Raw genomic sequence first — 18,556 nt, forward strand, 5'->3', positions numbered from 1 at the left:
CTAAAGAGAGAACCTTGAAAAATCGGAGAAGCCTTCTTCTTCTGCTTCCCTCATCTTCTTGCCTTCATACGATTTCGAGGGCCCCATTCGTTCTTCCATTCGTTCTTCCAGAAGTTGTGTTTTGTCCGTCAATCTCAGTCTCCATTGCATCAACAAGCTCGCCATTGTTAGGTTTTTGAAGTTATTTCCTTTTCTTTTCTGAGCATGCTTTATTGATTTATTGATTCTGTTATTGTTATTATATGCATATATTTGCCATTTTCGTCACCCCGCAAGCCTATTTTGTTCCGCAATTTATCGAATCGAAAGCTGAATTATTGATGTTTTTGTTTGGCTCTCCAATCGCAAAACGCAACACTCAATGTCTACGTCTCCGATCCGCTGCGAAGTTGTATTTGGGTCAGATTAGCTGTGATCAGGATCGAATCGAGTTCTCTCTCCCGACGACCGGGTTTACTTCTTGGCCTATTTCTGCCAGCGATTTTCATCATCGTCAATGGGTTACGAAGACGATCCGTGAGAGCTTAAATTTGATTGAATTAGGGTTTTGTAAGTGTGAGATTGAAGTTACCTTTTGTTAAGGTTTTTGTTTGTATCAGGTACCGTGACGAGGATGGTGAACCATTGATGGACTTTGACCATATACAGTCCGACGGCGAGCAATCCCCCGAGCCGTATAATCCCGAGGAACTATTAGATGAGGATATTGGTGATTGGGGCGGGCGACAGCGATCTCAGACACCGGTCTATGATGGGGAGGCATCGGAGCCCCAGGCCAGGCCCAGGAAGAGGTTGATAAAAAAGAGCTTGGCTGGTAAGGAAGCCGTGCCCTCTAATTTATTGGACGATTATGATGATGTGAGGGACTTTACGCCGGACCAGTTTGTGAGGGAGGGGTCAGAGGAGAGGAAGAGGAAGAAGGGGATTAGTAGTGGGAAGAAGGAGAAGAGATTCAAAGGAGAAAAAAAATTTGGAAGTGGTAGTGGAGGAAAGGGCAGGTTATCGAAGAAAGCCTTCTCGGGCAAGGGGATGAAGGATCATGATGGGGATGTCAAGGAGATGTGGGAGACTATTGCTGGTGGTGATTCTGATGTAAGAATTCTGCATTCTTCTTTATTTTTCTTGGGGTTTTTTCCCCTAAAATGCTGCCTGCTAGAATGAATTGTTTCTTTCAGTATTCAGTTTAGTCAAATTTAAAGCATCTCAATGTGTGCTCTATCCAATTTCTTTTCTCATTATTCTCCTAATATGATATATGTTAATTGGCAGGCTTTCCCTTTCCCTGTTTAATTTGGTACAGACTGTAATTCTAATCTTTTTTGTCTTGTTGGCTATTGTTTGTATCTTTTTTCTTGTTATTTACTTGTCACTCACTTGAGAGTTTGGGAGTTTGTATCTTTGAATATTTTATGTTCTTTTTCATCTATCAACGAAAATTTTGTTTCTTGTTAAAAAAAAGTGTTTAGAAATCTGAGCGCCATTTCCCCTGACGTAGGCCCCTTTTTTTCGATATAAATTGTGTTTGTTTTTTTCCACGTGTTGTACAAGTACTATTATGATTGATTTATTCAATTTTGTTCTTCTCAGGATTAAGTGTAGTAAGTGGAGTTCGTGATGTGTTTTTTGCGCTCTTGTTAATATTATGTGCTCTCTGTATCTCTATGGAAAAGTTGTTTCTTTTTAGCTTCTAAACTTGGCCTCTAACCATTTGGTATCAATTGGATTTCTTATAGGCCTAGCTAATACAAATTTCTTCACAAAGAAAATACATAAAATCGAATGAATTTGCCTTTATTAATTTATTTTGTTTCTTGGCCTCTGATTCCTGTAAATTAATGGCTTGAAATTTTGTTGTGTTTTTAGGACACTGGAAGTATCTAATGTCTATTGTATTTGCATATATTTCCTTACACTTGGATGCATGGCAGTTTTGGCCTGTGATTTTAGTCTTCTGGCCCCCTGTCAGTCTGCTTTAATATATAATTTTTGTAGCTTGTAACCATATAAGTGCAAACTAAATGACTTCTCATCCTTCCGAATCCTTATATCATATTTTCAGCGATGAATTGCTCTTTGTTTTTGATGAGGAAAGCTTGATGACTGTTTGGTAGATACAAGGATTTTGGGCTTTATGTCTTGAGTTTGTGGAATGACGTCACCTCTATGTCATCTTTTCTAAATCAGCCTTTATTCTGAAGTTTTAGATTATATGAAGAAACTTAATTTGTTTCCTCTGTTTTTTACCCATTAAAATAATTGGATAGAAATTGTGGGTTTTGTCTTGAGACTTGTCAAAATGGTACTTGGTTTATGTCGTTGAATTATACTGTATAATAGATAAAACTAAACCCTTTGGCTAGATACTTGCATCATGTCCATCTTGGCTTCAAATATCATTGATCTCAAGATGTTAAATGCCTTTTGAACTTGATTTTTTGTATTAAAAAAAATTCATGGTTTTTGGTTATATGTTTCTAAACTTTGTTTTCTAATTAATATAATAGGAAGATCAAGAGGGTACCAGAACACTAGATGATGATAATTTTATAGATGATAGTGGTGTGGATCCTGCTGATCGGTATGGAAGTGATGATGAGCCACGCTCTCCCCGCTATGCTCCCGAGGTCAGTATTATTTTTTTTTCTTTGGACAACAACATGTTGTGAATAGTATGTCTTATTGTTTCATGGGTGTATGTTAGTTAATTGAAGAACTGTGTTTTTAATATGTAGAATTGCATAATTGAATGAACGATATGAACTTGTTAAAACATGAGCTCTCTTTCCATCTGAATATGTTCACTTACTTTATTTTCTATTAAAGCAATCAACCATTGCCTGTATCTAAGTATATCTAATATATATATATATATATATATATATATATATTTTTTTTTTTTAATTTATTCTTTTACAAGAAACACAAACTTTTCATTGAGAATATATCTAGCAATTAGTCTATGTCCCAGATGTTCTTTCAATAACCCAATTTTCTATTTGGATTTAATAGGCCGAGGAAGGTGAGGAGGATGAAGAAATTAATGATCTCTTCAAGATGGGTAAAAAGAAGAAGAAGAATGAGAAGAGTCCTGCAGAAATAGCATTGCTAGTGGAGAATGTCATGGCCGAGCTTGAGGTCACTGCTGAAGAGGATGCTGACCTTAACAGGCAGGGGAAACCTGCTGTCAATAAACTGAAAAAGCTGCCACTTCTTACTGATGTCCTTTCGAAGTATGTAGTTATGCAGGCTTATATCTATTTTTTATATGTTTTTATTGTTTAAATTCTAACCACCCTTCACAGAAAGCAGCTCCAACAAGAATTTTTGGATCACGGAGTGCTAACTCTTCTAAAGAATTGGCTTGAACCTCTACCGGATGGGAGTTTGCCGAATATAAATATCAGAGAAGCAATCTTGAAGATCTTGACTGATGTAAATGGAATTTTCATTCTTTTAACAACCCATAATATAATGGTTATTGAAAGTACTTTCATGATGCTGAACACTGGATTTCTTTTTCTTAGTTTCCAATAGATCTTGAACAATATGATAGAAGAGAGCAGCTGAAGAAGAGTGGCCTTGGGAAGGTTAGTGAGAGGTCACCTTTTAGTGGCTTTCCTGACTCCTGATCTTTTATTTGTCTTTTTACCTCCTGATTCAAGAGGCAATTTTTTGTAGGTCATTATGTTCCTATCAAAATCTGATGAGGAAACCACATCCAACCGAAAACTTGCGAAAGATTTAGTAGATAAATGGGTAATGCTGCCCCTTTCCCTTTCCTCTGTAGTTCATATTTCATGATGCTTCCTAGAAGATAATGCTTCCCCCATTTTCTCATGAAAGTAGGAAGAGGAAGCAGGAAGGAGAATATTAGTATGGTGTTGTGGTGGTCATTTTATGTATAATTTGGGAATTGCTCTTTGAATTTTTTTCCTCATACACCATGCCGGCATAATTGATGTCGCTTCAAACAATACGTGTCACTGCATCGTTTTTGTTTCAAAGAGTTCTCTATGTTCCAGCTTTGGGATGTGCTCTCTGGGGTAAAAATATGATTTTAGTAGGATTCTGTTACTTATTTCCTGCATGTAGGGCTCAACTTTCTATGAGAACTATACATGTAACTTCCAATTTAGTCATACTACCATGCGTCGTAGTGAGTTTTCTGGCTAAAAGTTGTGCTCTCAAGGGAATAAAGACCATTTTAGTTGGATTTTGTTGCTGATTTGTTTAATGCTCAACTTTCTAATTTATGGGGAAAAATTGACATTTCGTGACATGTTATGAATGATTGCAGAGTCGACCGATATTTAACAAAAGTACTAGGTTTGAGGATATGAGAAGTGTGGAAGATGAAAGGGTTCCCTTTAGAAGACCATTGGCGAAAAAGTACTCTTCTTTTATCTATTTTTTTACTTATTTATTTTTTCTTTTTTGATAGGAAACATGGTAGTTAAGACAATAAAATTATTGAACTTCAATTTCATATGAATAATGAAAGTTGAGACAATAAAATTAACTAAATGAACCAATTTGAAGTATTGGCGATTTCATGTAGAAAATCAATTTATGAGTGTGGATTTGATTTCACCAACGCAGGTTTACAAATTTTGGCTATCACCCCTCCTTGTTTTGGATTAATATTAACATTAACAAATGTTGTTCCTGTTATTCTACTCTCTTATATCTAATTGGTTTATGAGTAAATACAAATAGAATAATGTAATTTAGCTATCTATGCTTTTGAATTTGTGTTTACTCAATATCAAGTTTAAACATGAAGTTGTATAGTCATTGCCGTTATCATTTCTTCATTTCAAACTCAGTGGATTCCAATTGGGCCTCAAGTCTTTATCTTTCATTTTCTTTTCTTCTTTCTCTATCTATATCTACACTTTCTAGTTTCTTCTGTTGCCTTCTTAGATTAAATTAATGGAACCTCTCGTAAAAATTTTTGAAGGTTGGGAAATAAAGCTGCAGGAATTGAATCTAGAGATGGAGATCTTGACTTGGATGAATTCTCACAGTAAGATTTAATGTCATAATTCCCATTTGTTCTCGCTTCATGCCTTTCTTCTGCATATTCTATTGATCTTAATTTGTGGTACCAATGCAGGGGACGCAAGTCTGGTCAGTCATCCTCCAGGCAACATGCTTCACGGCCTGAAGCGACACCATTGGATTTTGTTGTTCGTCCACAATCTAAGATAGATCCTGATGAAATCAGAGCTCGTGCTAAGCAAGCTGTGCAAGATCAACGTCGCATGAAGGTTAGTTTTCTGCGTCATCATTTGAAGCTAGATGATGGGTACCCCTTAGATTGGATCTTAAAAGTTTAGGATCACACGTTATTTCTGGAGCTAGGGACCTTACTTTATAGGTTAGGAGATTTATGGTATCGAAAATAAGGCTGCGTTTGGGATTCTTTTGGCCACTCAAAATAGTTAGAGTAGGATCTGTAAAGTGCTTTTGCCAAAGTGTTTGTTAAGAACCACATTTTACTGAAGTGTTTATAAGCAAAGTAGATTTTGCTAGAATCACCTCAGACATCTTTGCGGTTGCTGCTCCAGAAGCAGAATAAGATGTGACCAACTGCTCAACAGTTTTAGGGACCATTCATTTGTTATCTCCATGGTCTTGCTTATTGTATGCACCATTCTGAAATCAAAGTTTTCTATTATCCATGTCAGATGAACAAAAAGTTGCAGCAACTGAAGGCTCCAAAGAAGAAGCAACTTCAAGCAACAAAACTCAGCGTCGAGGGCCGTGGCATGCTCAAGTACTTGTGATGTGTTTTATTAATAAACTTGTTGTCGAGAGAATGAAAAGTCGGAGTCTGCCATCAATTGTAGCCTGGAACTCCCACAAATGGCTTAATAATGAAGGATTCAGGCACGGGGAAAGTAGCAGTTTGTGGTTCGTCTGCCAAACTCCTCCCTCCAACGACCACAAATTCTCCAAGAGATCTGAATTACTATTCTCTTTTTGCGGTTCAAAGTGCTACAGGTTTAACTTGTACAAAATGACTATCGTTTGCTTTCGGATTGGAATCAGAATGGAACGCACTGGTTATTGAATGTATGATCAAGATGCAGAAACTTTAATAAGTTTTATTCAGTTTTGTAATGCTTTGATTTCGTATAGGCAAAACGTTTGTTTCATTTTGGTGATTTCAATGTTGGTAGAGGGTACTGAAGTCATCATTCTAGTCCTCTTCCTGCAGTAAGTTTTTTTGCCTTGTGAGAAACCGGTTGCTTCTAGAACTAGACTTAGTTTTGATCGTAGTTTTGGCTGCAAATCGAAACTGAGAAAATTTAACTAAATAGCACAAAATAAATGTTTTTTTTTTTTTTTTCAAATGGAGAAGAAAGTATGAAATTTTACAAAAATAGCACGATTAATCTTAAACGTACTAAAAAAAATCATATTTATGCTATTTTTTAAAAAAAGTAAAGTGTAAATGGTTGATGCCTCTTTTGTTCTTTCATTTTCACATTGTTGTGCTACGTCAAAACACATATATATATATATTGGTTATTATATTTTTAAATTTGGTTCATTTTTTTAGAATGGAGGTTTGTTTTCTAAGTATAACAACTAAAATAAACTAAAATTAATGGTACATAAATCAAAGTATAGAGATCAAACTAATATTAAAAAGAAAAAAGTAAAAATTGTGATATTTTAAAAATAAATATTAAGTGGAATTTCTCAAATAAATCGATGAAGTCATGTGAGTTTGGTAAAAAAAAAAACAGAAAAAGAATCAACATTTTTCTAAGGATGCATCATAAATATAAGGTTAAGAGCTAGGGTACTTTTCTAATTATCTCTTTATATTTATCTGACCAACTCATCAAAATCTTAGCGACACATATTTTTCTTCAGGGCAGACAGATTTTTTTATAAAAAAAGAAATAGGAGATTCAGGCCTTTATTTTGGGAGGGAAGTTGGGAGGGAAGGGGGGATAAGGGCTTAATATCAGGTCCTCCTTTTTCGTCGAATGTCCGTGCCTGATTTAGGAAAAGAGCTTTTCCTTTGCTGGAGGAATCGGGGAAAACCATTCAAGCGTCGAGATGGAGATGACTATGTTGTGATAGAGGATGAAAGAGAATTTGTAGGCAACTGGTCATTACTAGAAGATGATAAAGTGTCGACTGCTCTTTATTATTAGAAGACCGAGGTGCAAGTGCTAGTTGCTCAATAGAGGGCTGCGACCCTAATTTCCTTGGGATTTTGACTCCCCCTGATGTACGGGAGGTGCAGGAAAAACCATTGGCGAAGCAGATCCATAATATGTTGATCCAATAGGCGCCTACTAAAAAAACGATATGAATAACCTAACCTACAAAATTGGATTTAAACCCTCATATATTTAGTCCCAATCCTAAAAAAATCAACGTTCCAATCTGAACTTAGTGACAATTGATACCTGTCTCAGATCATGAGTTCGAAGTTATCTATCCCAATTGTTTTACTGAAAAAAATTGTTTTACTGAAAAAAATCAACACTTACTTGATTTCTACTCGACCCGCTTATTTGGCACCCTCAATTTAGAAATCGCGCCTTCAAACCGTTAATTCACTGATGAAACTAGATAAATCCAATATTTAAAATTACATGAACAAAAAATGCAATAGTTAAAAACGAAATTAGATTTCAACCGCCAAAAATAGATAATTTCGATCAAATTTACAGGTGGGTCAAAAATCAAAATTCCTCAAATTGTTCTGTTCTCGGAATTCCTCCTCCTCCAGCTCCCCGGGAATCGAAACCATATCGCAGCATCGTATTGCTCTATCGAAGCCACTATTGAGTTCATCTTCTACCGCCATCGCCGCCTCGTTGTTTAGGGCTTCGACCGAATCGGAGTTCCGCCGACAGAGTAGACCCAGAATCTGGTACCCGCCTACCAAAGTTGAACGTTTTTCATTGAGGTATTATTTCGCTTTCTTTCTTTATCTGCTTGGTTTTATTTCATGTTCTTTGGTAATTTTGTTCTTCTCTAAGTCATCTATGGAAATTTTGGATGTTGAACTGTGAGGTTTATCGCGCTTCTTCGTTCTACCGTTGATACAGTATAAGCGGGCGGATAAGCGAGACGGCTTTTATTTGGTGTATTCGTGTACAATTTACTCTTTATCGTAATTCTTTCATTAGATGGAATTGATTGTGTGATGTTTTTTTCCTCCAAAATTCGGTGAGGTGATTAATGGCTAGTTTTTTTCTCAGCTCTAGCTGCAGCCATGTTGAAGCATACTCGATAAGCGTTTTGTTTTTGTGAATGTCTCTACTCAATTTATTGATTGATATCTTTATCCTTTTGCTGTGTATGCGGATTTTTGGTTTCCGATTATATTCAGTCATTAGTATCACATTCAAATGTGGAAAATGTGACGATTCTCTGTATTGGTCTTACTTTTCCTTCTTCCTGTCGTGGATTAGTTCAATGAAATTTGTTTTTAATGTACGGTTGGTGTACTGGCCAGTCAAGAAGATGGTTTCTGGGTTGATAAATGCAAATCCAGTTGTATACCAAAAGAAAGAGCGGCGGACTCGTAACACTCCTTTTGATAGTGATGAATATGCAGTGGAAGCCATTGATCAGTTGGAAATTTTTGATATCCTTTTTTCATTTTTATAATTTGTCTTTCTTTGTTTCACTTTCGTGTTATGAATTTTGATCAAGCATTCACTATTTGGCAGTTGGCACTATTAACTAAATGTTGTAAATACAAAACATGAAGACTATTATAATTATTTGCAGCAATTAATTTACCTATGAAACTCTTTTTCATTATAATCTATAACGAAGGTTTCTGTGGTACACGGGACAGTTGTGGCCCAAGGAAGCTTTTTTCTATCATTGATGCCGTAAGGATATTTAATTAATTGTCACTTATTTGAAAAATGTTTGCATCATTGCATGTTTGTTTTCTTCATTGGCCCTATCTTTTTGTGTCACTTATGTAAATTAAAATTCAGTTTCTAATTCACTTTCTGTGAGCTGTCTTTTGAAGAGGAATTTTTATCTGTTTTATAGAATTCAAAAGGTTTATGAAACAAATTATGTAGGTATTTACATTTTATAATTTTTTTCCTTAACATTCTTAAATCATGTTAGAGATATAAAAGATCCTGAGCACCCTTACTCTTTGGAAGAGCTTAAAGTAATAACGGAAGATGCCATTGAAGTAGATGATGGGCGTAGTTACGTGAGGTACCCTAATTGTTCGGCATTCCTGTTGTCTAACCTCGTTCATCAATCACAGCTGTAACATTTATGAATGATTTATCTTTATCCTGGTGATCCATTGTGTAAATGTTTGTGTTGCTCGCAGAGTTACATTTACACCAACAGTCGAACATTGTAGCATGGCAACAATTATTGGTTTGTGCCTGAGAGTGAAACTTATGAGGAGCCTTCCTTCTCGGTATAAGGTATTAATCTCATTCATTTATATTGGGCTGGCATTCAACATTATTTATGCATGGTTGGGAAAATTAGTACTCATATTTCAGTACTTAATTGTCGAATCAAGTATGTTATATCAGGTTATTTTGACACTTGTGAATCAGTAAAAAGCGATAATAGTGACTCCACTTCTCCAGGGGACTCAACAGTATCTTAGAGTTTGGAAAACAAATGGATATCTTATAGGAAATCTAGATTTTAAAGTTACTGAGAGATCTTTAGTGAATAGTACTCTGCTAAAAGAACCGAAAAAACCAAATAATATCTCTGTACGAAAAAACCAGCTTCCATTGAGATGAATGGAAGTTTTTCAAAAGAATGCCACTAGAAAACTAATGACGCCAAACCAAAGGAAGGGAACAAACAAACCAGAATAATTTCAAGAAAGAACCCTAGCTGTTGGTTAAGATAATCTTATATTGGTTATGTCATGATGAAATTGGTTATTGTGTGGGGGTAATTCTAGAATTCCAAATTATGAAATTCCCCCTCATTCTGAACTCCAAAATACTTTCACGTTGCTTGCACAATTTTGTTCTCCATTGCTTAAAATACACTCTTATCTTTTTAGGTGGACATTAGGGTAGCACCTGGATCCCATGCTACTGAAGCAGCAGGTAATGCATTAACAATTTCTCGTTTATCATACACACGTGTGTTTTAACTTCTACAATGCTCTGATACATTAGTAGTCCGAAGTCCGAACAACATATCTAGAGACCCAGTTTCCCATGCATTTCCATTAACGTTGTGTGTACTTCACGAGTCATCCTTCTGGGAAAAAAAAAAGAAAAAGAAAAAAGAATGTTCTATTCACAGCTACTGTGTTTATATTAATATGGCATGTTGGTTCTTCAATCATGACCATTTTTTTCATCTGCAGTAAATAAACAACTTAATGACAAAGAACGAGTTGCAGCAGCACTGGAAAATCCGAATCTATTAGACATGGTTGACGAATGCCTGGCTCCATCTTATGGTTGATTGGTTTGGGAGCGGTAAATGCAGTTAGATCAATAATCAGCTAAAATCCAATCACATAGAATATTTTTGATCCCTTTTATGAGTGTATGTATTATATGAGTTTATTAGAAACACAATGTTCTAAGGTTTTTTATTTTCTCCAAAAACATTATTTCACTAAATCAGTAGTATACAATCATACAGATAAGGTTTAGTTGAATTTGAATTCGTTGTTATAGGTTGTATTTTCTTCTATTGCATTTATTATTTTTGTGGTTCATCCACCAGACTTTAGTTCTTGTCTTCTTAGAACTCAAGGGCACAGTTGTACAACCTATAGAACAGATCTTGTTTCAAGTAAGGTCATCTTCTATTGCTTTATTATTGAAGAACTTTTCTGATGTTCAGTTATGATTGCTGCCCTTGATGCTGTGAAATGGTCTTCTCTAGAGGTAACTGATTTAATGAATTGAGCAAACTATACATCTTTAGTCATGTGAATCTTTTTTTATTAATATATGTTATTAGAAAATTATAGGCAGGATTAGTCTATTTGACATTAAAATGTAGATAGTAGTTTTGAATTTTTAGTGTATGGTTAATATTGAAAGTGCTGATAGGATTATTTTTACAAATAATCGCAGTATGATTATTCAAACTGTTTTTAACAATAGCCACCATAGGTTACCCTCCTGATCAATTGAAACCAATGAGAGACATTTGTTTTGTGGGAATGGGTTTAACAAACTATTGTGGTACTAGACACCTAGTTAGGATTTAAGTTAAAAAGCCACTTTTTCCATTATAATGGTTTGATTTTTATACTTTCACATTGGTAACAATTTATTCTTTAAAAGAGTCAGATATGTCGAAAGAGGGAAAATTGTCTTCTCATATCGTCGTCGACTCATATGAATGTCAAACAATGTCATCGGAGAAAATCGTTTTCTCCCACGTCGTACATGTTGAGGACGTTGTTAACATGCCGCCAAAAATTAGGAACTTTTTTTTTTTTTAACTAAATTCTGGTGAAGGGCAAAAAATTAATTCTCTTTGAACTCACATGGCTCTGTGATTTTTGAATGAATGATATGCTAGCGTTTTATACAGGAGCTGGACGGTTCAATTGGATGTTCTTTCCTTATGTGGGAATTTCAATCTCTGAGTATCTTTCTCTTCCTTATAAAATAAGAACTCCCATTTTTTGAAAAGTGGAATATGATTTGCATGGCTTAATTTCTTTTTATCTTTATAGTTTTACAAATTTCAATTTAATATTTTCTTCGGGTTAAATCTAAGAAATCATAACTTTTAGTTTGTACTAAAAAAATATATAAATTAAAACAAAAAATTATTAGCTTACTATATCAAGATTCCGAGTTAAATAAAAAAAATAAGAGGGGAAGTGTATCCAACAACTTAGCTTAACGAAGAGGAGGAAAGGGTAGGTTTTGAAGTCATTAACAAACAATGTAGAATATTTGTAGGAATGGTACACATATATACATGGGTATAATTAATTAATTATAGGAATTAAATTAAAATTGTCTAGAAACATATTTGAAACTTTTAAAATTTCTTTATTTTTTGTTCCGATATTTACATCGAAGTCAACATTTCAAGTTCTTCATATTTTTATATATAATGGTTAAAAAGTGATCAATTAAAATCATTAAGATATAATCAAAGTTTTATTTATCAATTCTTTGAATATATCTTAATGGTACTTTGATTATATTTTAAGATACAATCAAAGTTTTATTTATTAATTAAAAAAAAACTACATCAATATCTATATTTTTATTATTTTTTTTCTGAAATATTAGTTAGACATCAATATTTTCATCGACATTTTCGTGAGATATAATATAATCAAAATTTTATCTATCAATTCAAAAAAATTATATTAATATCTATAATTTTGTTGTTTGTTTTCTTTTTTAAATATCCAATGACATCAATATCTTGACAAATGCCAATATCAATATTTCTATCGACATACTAAAATCATGATTATTGAGCGAGAGAGAGAGAGAGAGGGAGAGTCAAACTGATAGTAAATTATTCCTTCTTTCGCCCGAAAGCATGAGATCAGGGTGAATGTCCATTTACGCAGTCGCAAAGTGTTGAAAATCTGTGAATTTCAAAGTGGAAATCAAGCAGAAAGCCAGACGCAGAGCTGAGAGTCGACGGTCGCTCTTCATTCTTCTACGGTCGAAGTTAGAGATTCTACCAATTTGATTAAACTCTTGCTTCCGGACCTCCGGTAGCTCTCTCTCTCTCCGGACTTCTTCTTTTTTCTGCATATTTGCGGTATACCATTTCCATTTTAATATCAATCACTGATTTCCTGCGTGTTCGCTATTAAAGTTAGCTTGAGTTGGTTTTGCAGCTGATTCGAAGTCGAAGTTGATCGAGGAAGAGCAGAAATGGCCGTGTAAGTGTGTTCGTCCTGTGATTTAAGCCTCTAAGCTTGATGTTCATTTGCAATTCATCGATTCAAGACTTTGTTTGAGATTCATTGTTCTTGTTTTGATTTTGATCTCGAGAAAAGAAATTAATATGGTCCTACTTCTGCTCTAGGACTGTAGTCAAGGATACTGCACAACTTTCAGTATGGTATTTATTTTTGGCAGTATGTTGACATGATTTTGTATTATTGTTTTTGCGGCAATTTCATTCTGGCAGGGTTGCTTCTGCTCCAGGGAAAGTTCTAATGACCGGAGGTTACCTTGTTTTGGAGAGACCGAATGCAGGGCTCGTCCTTAGTACTAATGCTCGGTTTTATGCAATTGTAAAACCACTTTACGAGGAAATCAAGCCTGACAGCTGGGCATGGGTGCGTGGTGCTTTGATGATTATCCCCTGTGAAACTCGTTGCTTTAAATCCTTCAAACTTCACATATGTTCACTGCATTTTTGTTTGGTATTTGCATGTTGTTGATGATATGTTCTTTATTTTGTTCATAAATAAATTTTCTGCTCAGTGGAAATAGTACATTGTGAATTGGGATCAAAATAATTTCCTGCCAATTTGAGGATCACAACCAAAATATTTGTAGTCATTTTCTTCTGGCTCTATGCAGTTTTTAACTTGGGGAATTTCACCTTCAACAAATTTCTACCTATTAGTTGTCTGAGGTGAATTCTACTGCATAGAGGAAGTCGTTAGCATAGGAATTGAGATGCATTTATTTTAGTACCATTATTAATATTACTTTTAGAGTTCAATGTAAATGTAATGCTAACATTCAGACCAACTCTTGAGAAAAAAATTTCAATCGACAGTTGTCAAATACGTTTTTGCTTAATGGTCGATCTTTTTTCAGTCATGGACAGATGTTAAGTTGACATCTCCTCAGCTCCTGAGAGAGAGCACCTACAAATTGTCGTTGAAAAACCAATCTCTTCAGAGTGTCTCTCCAAGGCAAGTAAATTTGTTATTCTAGTTGTTTGCGTTGGAACTTCTGTTCATTAGCACCCTTCTATGCTATTATCTAATAAAATTAGCTACATTCGATCATTTGTCTCTTCTTACATTCTGGAACTTCATCACGCTTGTATTTCCAGTGATTTAAGTTATGTGGTTTTATCATATTATGGGTGGGCTTTTATTTTTTCTATCTCTTTTCAGTGAATTTCTATTAGTTGAGATTGAGATCAGGGGTATTAATACGATAGAGGTAAAATGCTTTTCAGTTTGTCGTTAGTGTTCATTTATATGTACTGCTAACTGTTTTCAGTCAATCAAGAAACCCTTTTGTTGAAAAAGCAGTGGAATATTGTGTAGCAGCTGCATGTGCAAAATTTGTCAACAAGGACAATAAGGATGCATTACACAAACTGCTCGTGCAAGGTAGTGTTTAGTTTTTTGCTCATTCCCCTTGCAGTAAAAAAATTCTTCTATATACTACTAAATCTATGCTTTATTTGGACTGATCTTGCAGGTCTTGATATCACTATTTTAGGTAGCAATGAGTTCTACTCATATCGAAATCAGGTACTATCCCATTGCTTATAGTTATAAGTCAAAATGCTGTACACATGATATGTGGTTGAATCAATGCTGTTGTTGGTGCTCTCTCTCTTGCTTTCACTTTCACTACCATTGGGATTCGGGGGTAACCTAAATGGGCGTTTATCTCTTTTTAATTGATTTGCTTGCTAAATTATTTGGCTGCATTCTAGAACCTTGCTGATACAGTTTGTGTTGCTTCTGTTTCATAGATTGAGGCTCGTGGACTTCCATTAACATCTGAATCATTGGCTTCCCTGCCTCCTTTTTCATCAATTACCTTCAATGACGAGGAATCATATGGGAAAGTTTGCAAGCCTGAAGTTGCAAAAACAGGATTGGGCTCATCTGCTGCAATGACAGCTGCTGTAGTTGCTGCTTTACTTAACTACCTTGGGGTTGTACATCTTTCCTTATTGACAGATGACCAAGAACAGAAAGGCACTGCGGATCTTGATTTGGTGCATATGATAGCTCAAAGTGCCCATTGCATTGCACAAGGAAAAATTGGCAGTGGCTTTGATGTCAGTTCTGCAGTTTATGGCAGTCAACGCTATGTTCGGTTTTCACCAGAAGTGCTTTCTTCTGCTCAGGTCTTTTCTTGATAGGCTTCTTCATGTGTTGTTTGGTTATACTGCATTCTGAACTTAAATAAAACTAATTCATCAGTTTTGGTGCATACGTCCTTGTGATATGGGGAGGTTGTTTTGAATTTTACTGAATGGAGAGCTTTGCCGTTTTTCTCCACCATAGGCTTGTTTTACTTCGGTTCTGTTTGCTTAGGAAGCTGATGGAAGTCCAAAGAATAGCAACTTGATAAATGTTGGTTGTTAGATGCATAAAGCATGGTTGCATTGTGTTTCTTTCATTCGATAGGAAAATCGTAATCTAGATTCACATACCTAATAGCCCTTCTAGAGAACTCCTAGGGGACATCCATTTGTTCTGGGAACTAAAAAAAGCAACTTGGGTCTTGAACATGCAGACTGTCCGTAACCCAATTCATATACCCTACCATCGTCAGATTAAAATGCAAGGTGTGCCAATTTTGTAACATCTATAGGACCTGGATTAGGCATGTTCAAGAGGTGATACCAAACTCAATTACTTATTCGACTTTGATTGGATGGTCTGAAAAAAATAAACTGTGTAAAGTAGGTTTCGTACTGCACCCATGTTAAGAATTCCTATTTTCATTTCTCAATCACGAACCTTGCTCTCCAACACCAAAAAAGAAGAAGAAGAAGTTTCGATCTCTCTTGGGCTAAATGATTTCAACTTTTAGGAATCTGGCGCTCTTGTATTCTTTTAGTGGGTTTAATAACTTGAAGTTGAGAGAAGAAAATAGAACACTTAAGTGTGTTGTACTGTTGTCACTCATCAATTTTTAAAATAACATTTAGACGTTATTCTCCCCTTAAAACTTTCATTTCTTTCATTTTGTTGCCTTATTGTCTGTCTGCAACCGTGCAGGCTGCCAAGAATGGAATACCAATACAAGAGGTCATTATCGACATCTTAAATCAGAAGTGGAACCATGAGCAGACTAAGTTCTCTTTGCCTCCATTAATGACTCTTGTACGCAAAACTTTCCCACTTAATCTAATTTTACGAGACTCATACTTTCTTATAATTTAATTTTACTTCAACTTTGCATGCCCCACATACATTTTGAAGTTTACATTTACTTGTTCCACACAGGAATCTGAATTTCACCTTAAAGTGACTTGATCTTTTCATAATGGAAACTGGTGTTTTTAATCCCATTAATTTTTATTTGTGATGTTTAATACAAGTCTTTTTTTCTGGTCTACTTCATTCGGGTCACTATGGTAGACAATTTGGTGTATTAATTTTAATGTTTCCTCTACCGTCACCTTGAATTCTAATAATTTATGGGAGTCATTAAGCTCAGCAATTAACTAAAGCTGCATTTCACAATAACATCCATAACTTCTGTAGTGAGTTGTCTTCCTTAACAAGTATGACTGATTTGGAGTACATCTACAGGAGAATTGTTTTTCTTTAAATAAAGACAACCTGTGTGGGGGAGTAGAAATTTGAAATCCAAACTTTTGTTTCTTCTTTTCCTTGGGCTTTGTACTTAAATTATGTGCATTTTTTACTTCCTTATATACTATTTATTTTTGTCTATCCTTATGGCTCTTTAAACAGTTACTTGGAGAGCCAGGAGTGGGAGGGTCATCCACACCTTCAATGGTAGGTGCTGTCAGAAAATGGCAAAAATCCGATCCTCAAAAGTCCCTGGACATGTGGAGGAAGTTATCAGAAGCAAACTCGGAACTTGAAACTCAACTCAATATGTTGAGTAAACTTGCAGCAGAATACTGGGATGCTTATAAATATATTATAAGCAGTTGTTGCAAGTTGACCTCGGAGAAGGTATTTCTCTCACTCTTGTTACAATCTGAATCATTGTTTAAGTAATAGTAATTTTTGTGGAAAATGAAAAAAAAAAGAAAAACTATTATTATTGATCATTAATCATGGAAGAGGTACATAATGTGAGAGGTGGACTTCTGGAAAATACTCTCACCTTCCCATAGTAGAACTCACTAAAGAACAATAGAAACAGAAAAGCCCAACTTCTCCTTTTTGAATAATGTATCCGTATCTGGCGCACATGAAATTCATGAAGACTTCCTTTTATTTGATATTTGTGTTATGTGGGGCGAATGGGGTGACTAAAAGTAGAATTAAAAAAATTATTCTGGTTGTCTTCTTTCTCATGAGTGTATCTACACATTTGCTTTGTAACAGCATGTTACATCATCTAGAAATATGTCATTTTCTCTCTTATGTTTGAAATGTTTAGCTTCTATTTTGAGTCTTCCTTACATGAATTTTCATTAAAGCTGTAAATATATTTGCAAATCCAAATTTCCATGTTATATGCGGTATCCATTCTTCTGAGCAAACATTGAGGAAAATAGGAACATCTCTAAATTTTATGGTAGCTGTAGCAAAAGATAAAAGAATTGGTTCTTGTCTGAGACCCATTTATTTTGCTAATGAAAGTTGGTTTCTTATTCATTGAAAAAAAAAGAAGAAATAAAGAAAGAAAAAACCCATGCTTAAAAGTACTTGCTAGTAAATTTGTCTTTGTGTATTCTTTTTTCGAAGTAAGATATGTAAGCAGACATTTTTATCTGCAGCTATTGCAATAAGAACAATATTTTCTGTTCCGGTTGATAGTTCACACATTTCCTGGAGTTTATTTAGCGTTCAAGATTATTATATCTTCATTAATGTTGAAGCAAATTATTAAAATATGTGGTAGTGGATTCATCAAGCCACTGAACCAAGCCAGCAAGCCATCATCAAAGCATTAGTGGGAGCAAGAAATGCTATGCTTGGGATCAGGCATCATATGCGCCTGATGGGTGAAGCTGCTGGTGTTCCGGTTAGTTTTTTCTTCTTTAATTTTTATTCTCATATTATATCTAGTATTTTGTCCGAATAAATATACCTGTAGATAATTATCAGTACATGGTGATGGTGACAAATACGTGTAGATGATTGCATATTGAACTCCACTTTCTGGGATTTGTAGATTGAGCCGGATTCACAAACCAACCTTTTAGATGCTACCATGAATATGGAAGGAGTCCTGTTGGCTGGAGTTCCAGGCGCAGGTGGCTTTGATGCTGTTTTTGCTGTTACCTTGGGAGATTCAACCAGCAATGTGATAAAATCATGGAGTTCACTTGATATTTTGGGTCTTCTTGTTAGAGAAGATCCTCACGGTATTGCTTTGGAAAGTGGCGATCCACGAACCAATGCAATTACATCAGCTGTTTCATCAGTTCGTATTTAGGAAAGGGAAGTTTTCGATCTTGTTTTATTAGATTGAATAATTTATTGTCTCAATTGAAAATGTGAATTTTCTTTGAAAATTTATTTCCAGCTTTTTAGATTATTAATAATGGCTTCACTCATTAACCAATTGGATATACCTTGTTGTAATATCATTTAATTACGTTATGTATAACTCTTTCTTGATCAATAAGAGAACTAGCATTACTTTCTTCCCCCACCCTTGGATCGGAATTATTGGCCTCTTTGATGTCTTCTCCTAGT

The 18,556-nt window shown here is 35.0% G+C and overlaps 3 protein-coding genes across 8 annotated transcripts; all 3 read left to right on the forward strand.

Moving 5' to 3' along the window:
* Window positions 1–6,161, forward strand: IWS1 (Transcription elongation factor (TFIIS) family protein). Of its 3 annotated transcripts, none has more exons than XM_022303374.2 (12): window positions 1–180; window positions 390–516; window positions 600–1,092; window positions 2,505–2,624; window positions 3,010–3,230; window positions 3,303–3,432; window positions 3,525–3,587; window positions 3,679–3,756; window positions 4,298–4,389; window positions 4,961–5,026; window positions 5,117–5,270; window positions 5,691–6,161. In XM_022303374.2, exons 2-12 carry the CDS (start codon window positions 497–499, stop codon window positions 5,787–5,789), a joined length of 1,536 nt encoding a protein of 511 aa, XP_022159066.1. In that variant the 5' UTR covers window positions 1–180; window positions 390–496; the 3' UTR covers window positions 5,790–6,161. The 3 variants fall into 3 exon arrangements, with proteins under 3 accessions (XP_022159066.1, XP_022159056.1, XP_022159062.1); XM_022303364.2 differs by having other exon boundaries at window positions 1–171; XM_022303370.2 differs by having other exon boundaries at window positions 1–166.
* Window positions 6,162–7,691: 1,530 nt separating this feature from the next.
* On the forward strand, window positions 7,692–10,851 carry AE7 (MIP18 family protein (DUF59)). 2 transcript variants are annotated; one of them, XM_088124989.1, is made up of 6 exons: window positions 7,692–7,939; window positions 8,492–8,623; window positions 9,117–9,222; window positions 9,344–9,443; window positions 10,049–10,094; window positions 10,361–10,851. In XM_088124989.1, the coding sequence occupies exons 2-6, from the start codon at window positions 8,500–8,502 to the stop codon at window positions 10,459–10,461; spliced, it is 477 nt and encodes a 158-aa protein (XP_087981115.1). In that variant the 5' UTR covers window positions 7,692–7,939; window positions 8,492–8,499; the 3' UTR covers window positions 10,462–10,851. The 2 variants fall into 2 exon arrangements, with proteins under 2 accessions (XP_087981115.1, XP_022155684.1); XM_022299992.2 differs by lacking the exon at window positions 7,692–7,939 and adding an exon at window positions 7,981–8,127.
* Window positions 10,852–12,411: 1,560 nt separating this feature from the next.
* LOC111024139 (GHMP kinase family protein) lies at window positions 12,412–18,512 on the forward strand. Of its 3 annotated transcripts, none has more exons than XM_022301762.2 (11): window positions 12,412–12,753; window positions 12,833–12,877; window positions 13,129–13,279; window positions 13,770–13,867; window positions 14,184–14,296; window positions 14,388–14,440; window positions 14,668–15,048; window positions 15,929–16,033; window positions 16,631–16,858; window positions 17,757–17,879; window positions 18,030–18,512. In XM_022301762.2, exons 2-11 carry the CDS (start codon window positions 12,870–12,872, stop codon window positions 18,291–18,293), a joined length of 1,524 nt encoding a protein of 507 aa, XP_022157454.1. In that variant the 5' UTR covers window positions 12,412–12,753; window positions 12,833–12,869; the 3' UTR covers window positions 18,294–18,512. The 3 variants fall into 3 exon arrangements, with proteins under 3 accessions (XP_022157454.1, XP_022157450.1, XP_022157445.1); XM_022301758.2 differs by having other exon boundaries at window positions 12,412–12,706; window positions 12,811–12,877; XM_022301753.2 differs by having other exon boundaries at window positions 12,413–12,706.
* The last annotated feature ends 44 nt before the right edge of the window (window positions 18,513–18,556 follow it).

The sequence above is a fragment of the Momordica charantia genome (genome assembly GCF_013281855.1).
Source record: "Momordica charantia cultivar OHB3-1 chromosome 6 unlocalized genomic scaffold, Mcharantia_2.0 BLBB01000006.1, whole genome shotgun sequence".
NCBI classification, from domain to species: Eukaryota; Viridiplantae; Streptophyta; class Magnoliopsida; order Cucurbitales; family Cucurbitaceae; genus Momordica; species Momordica charantia.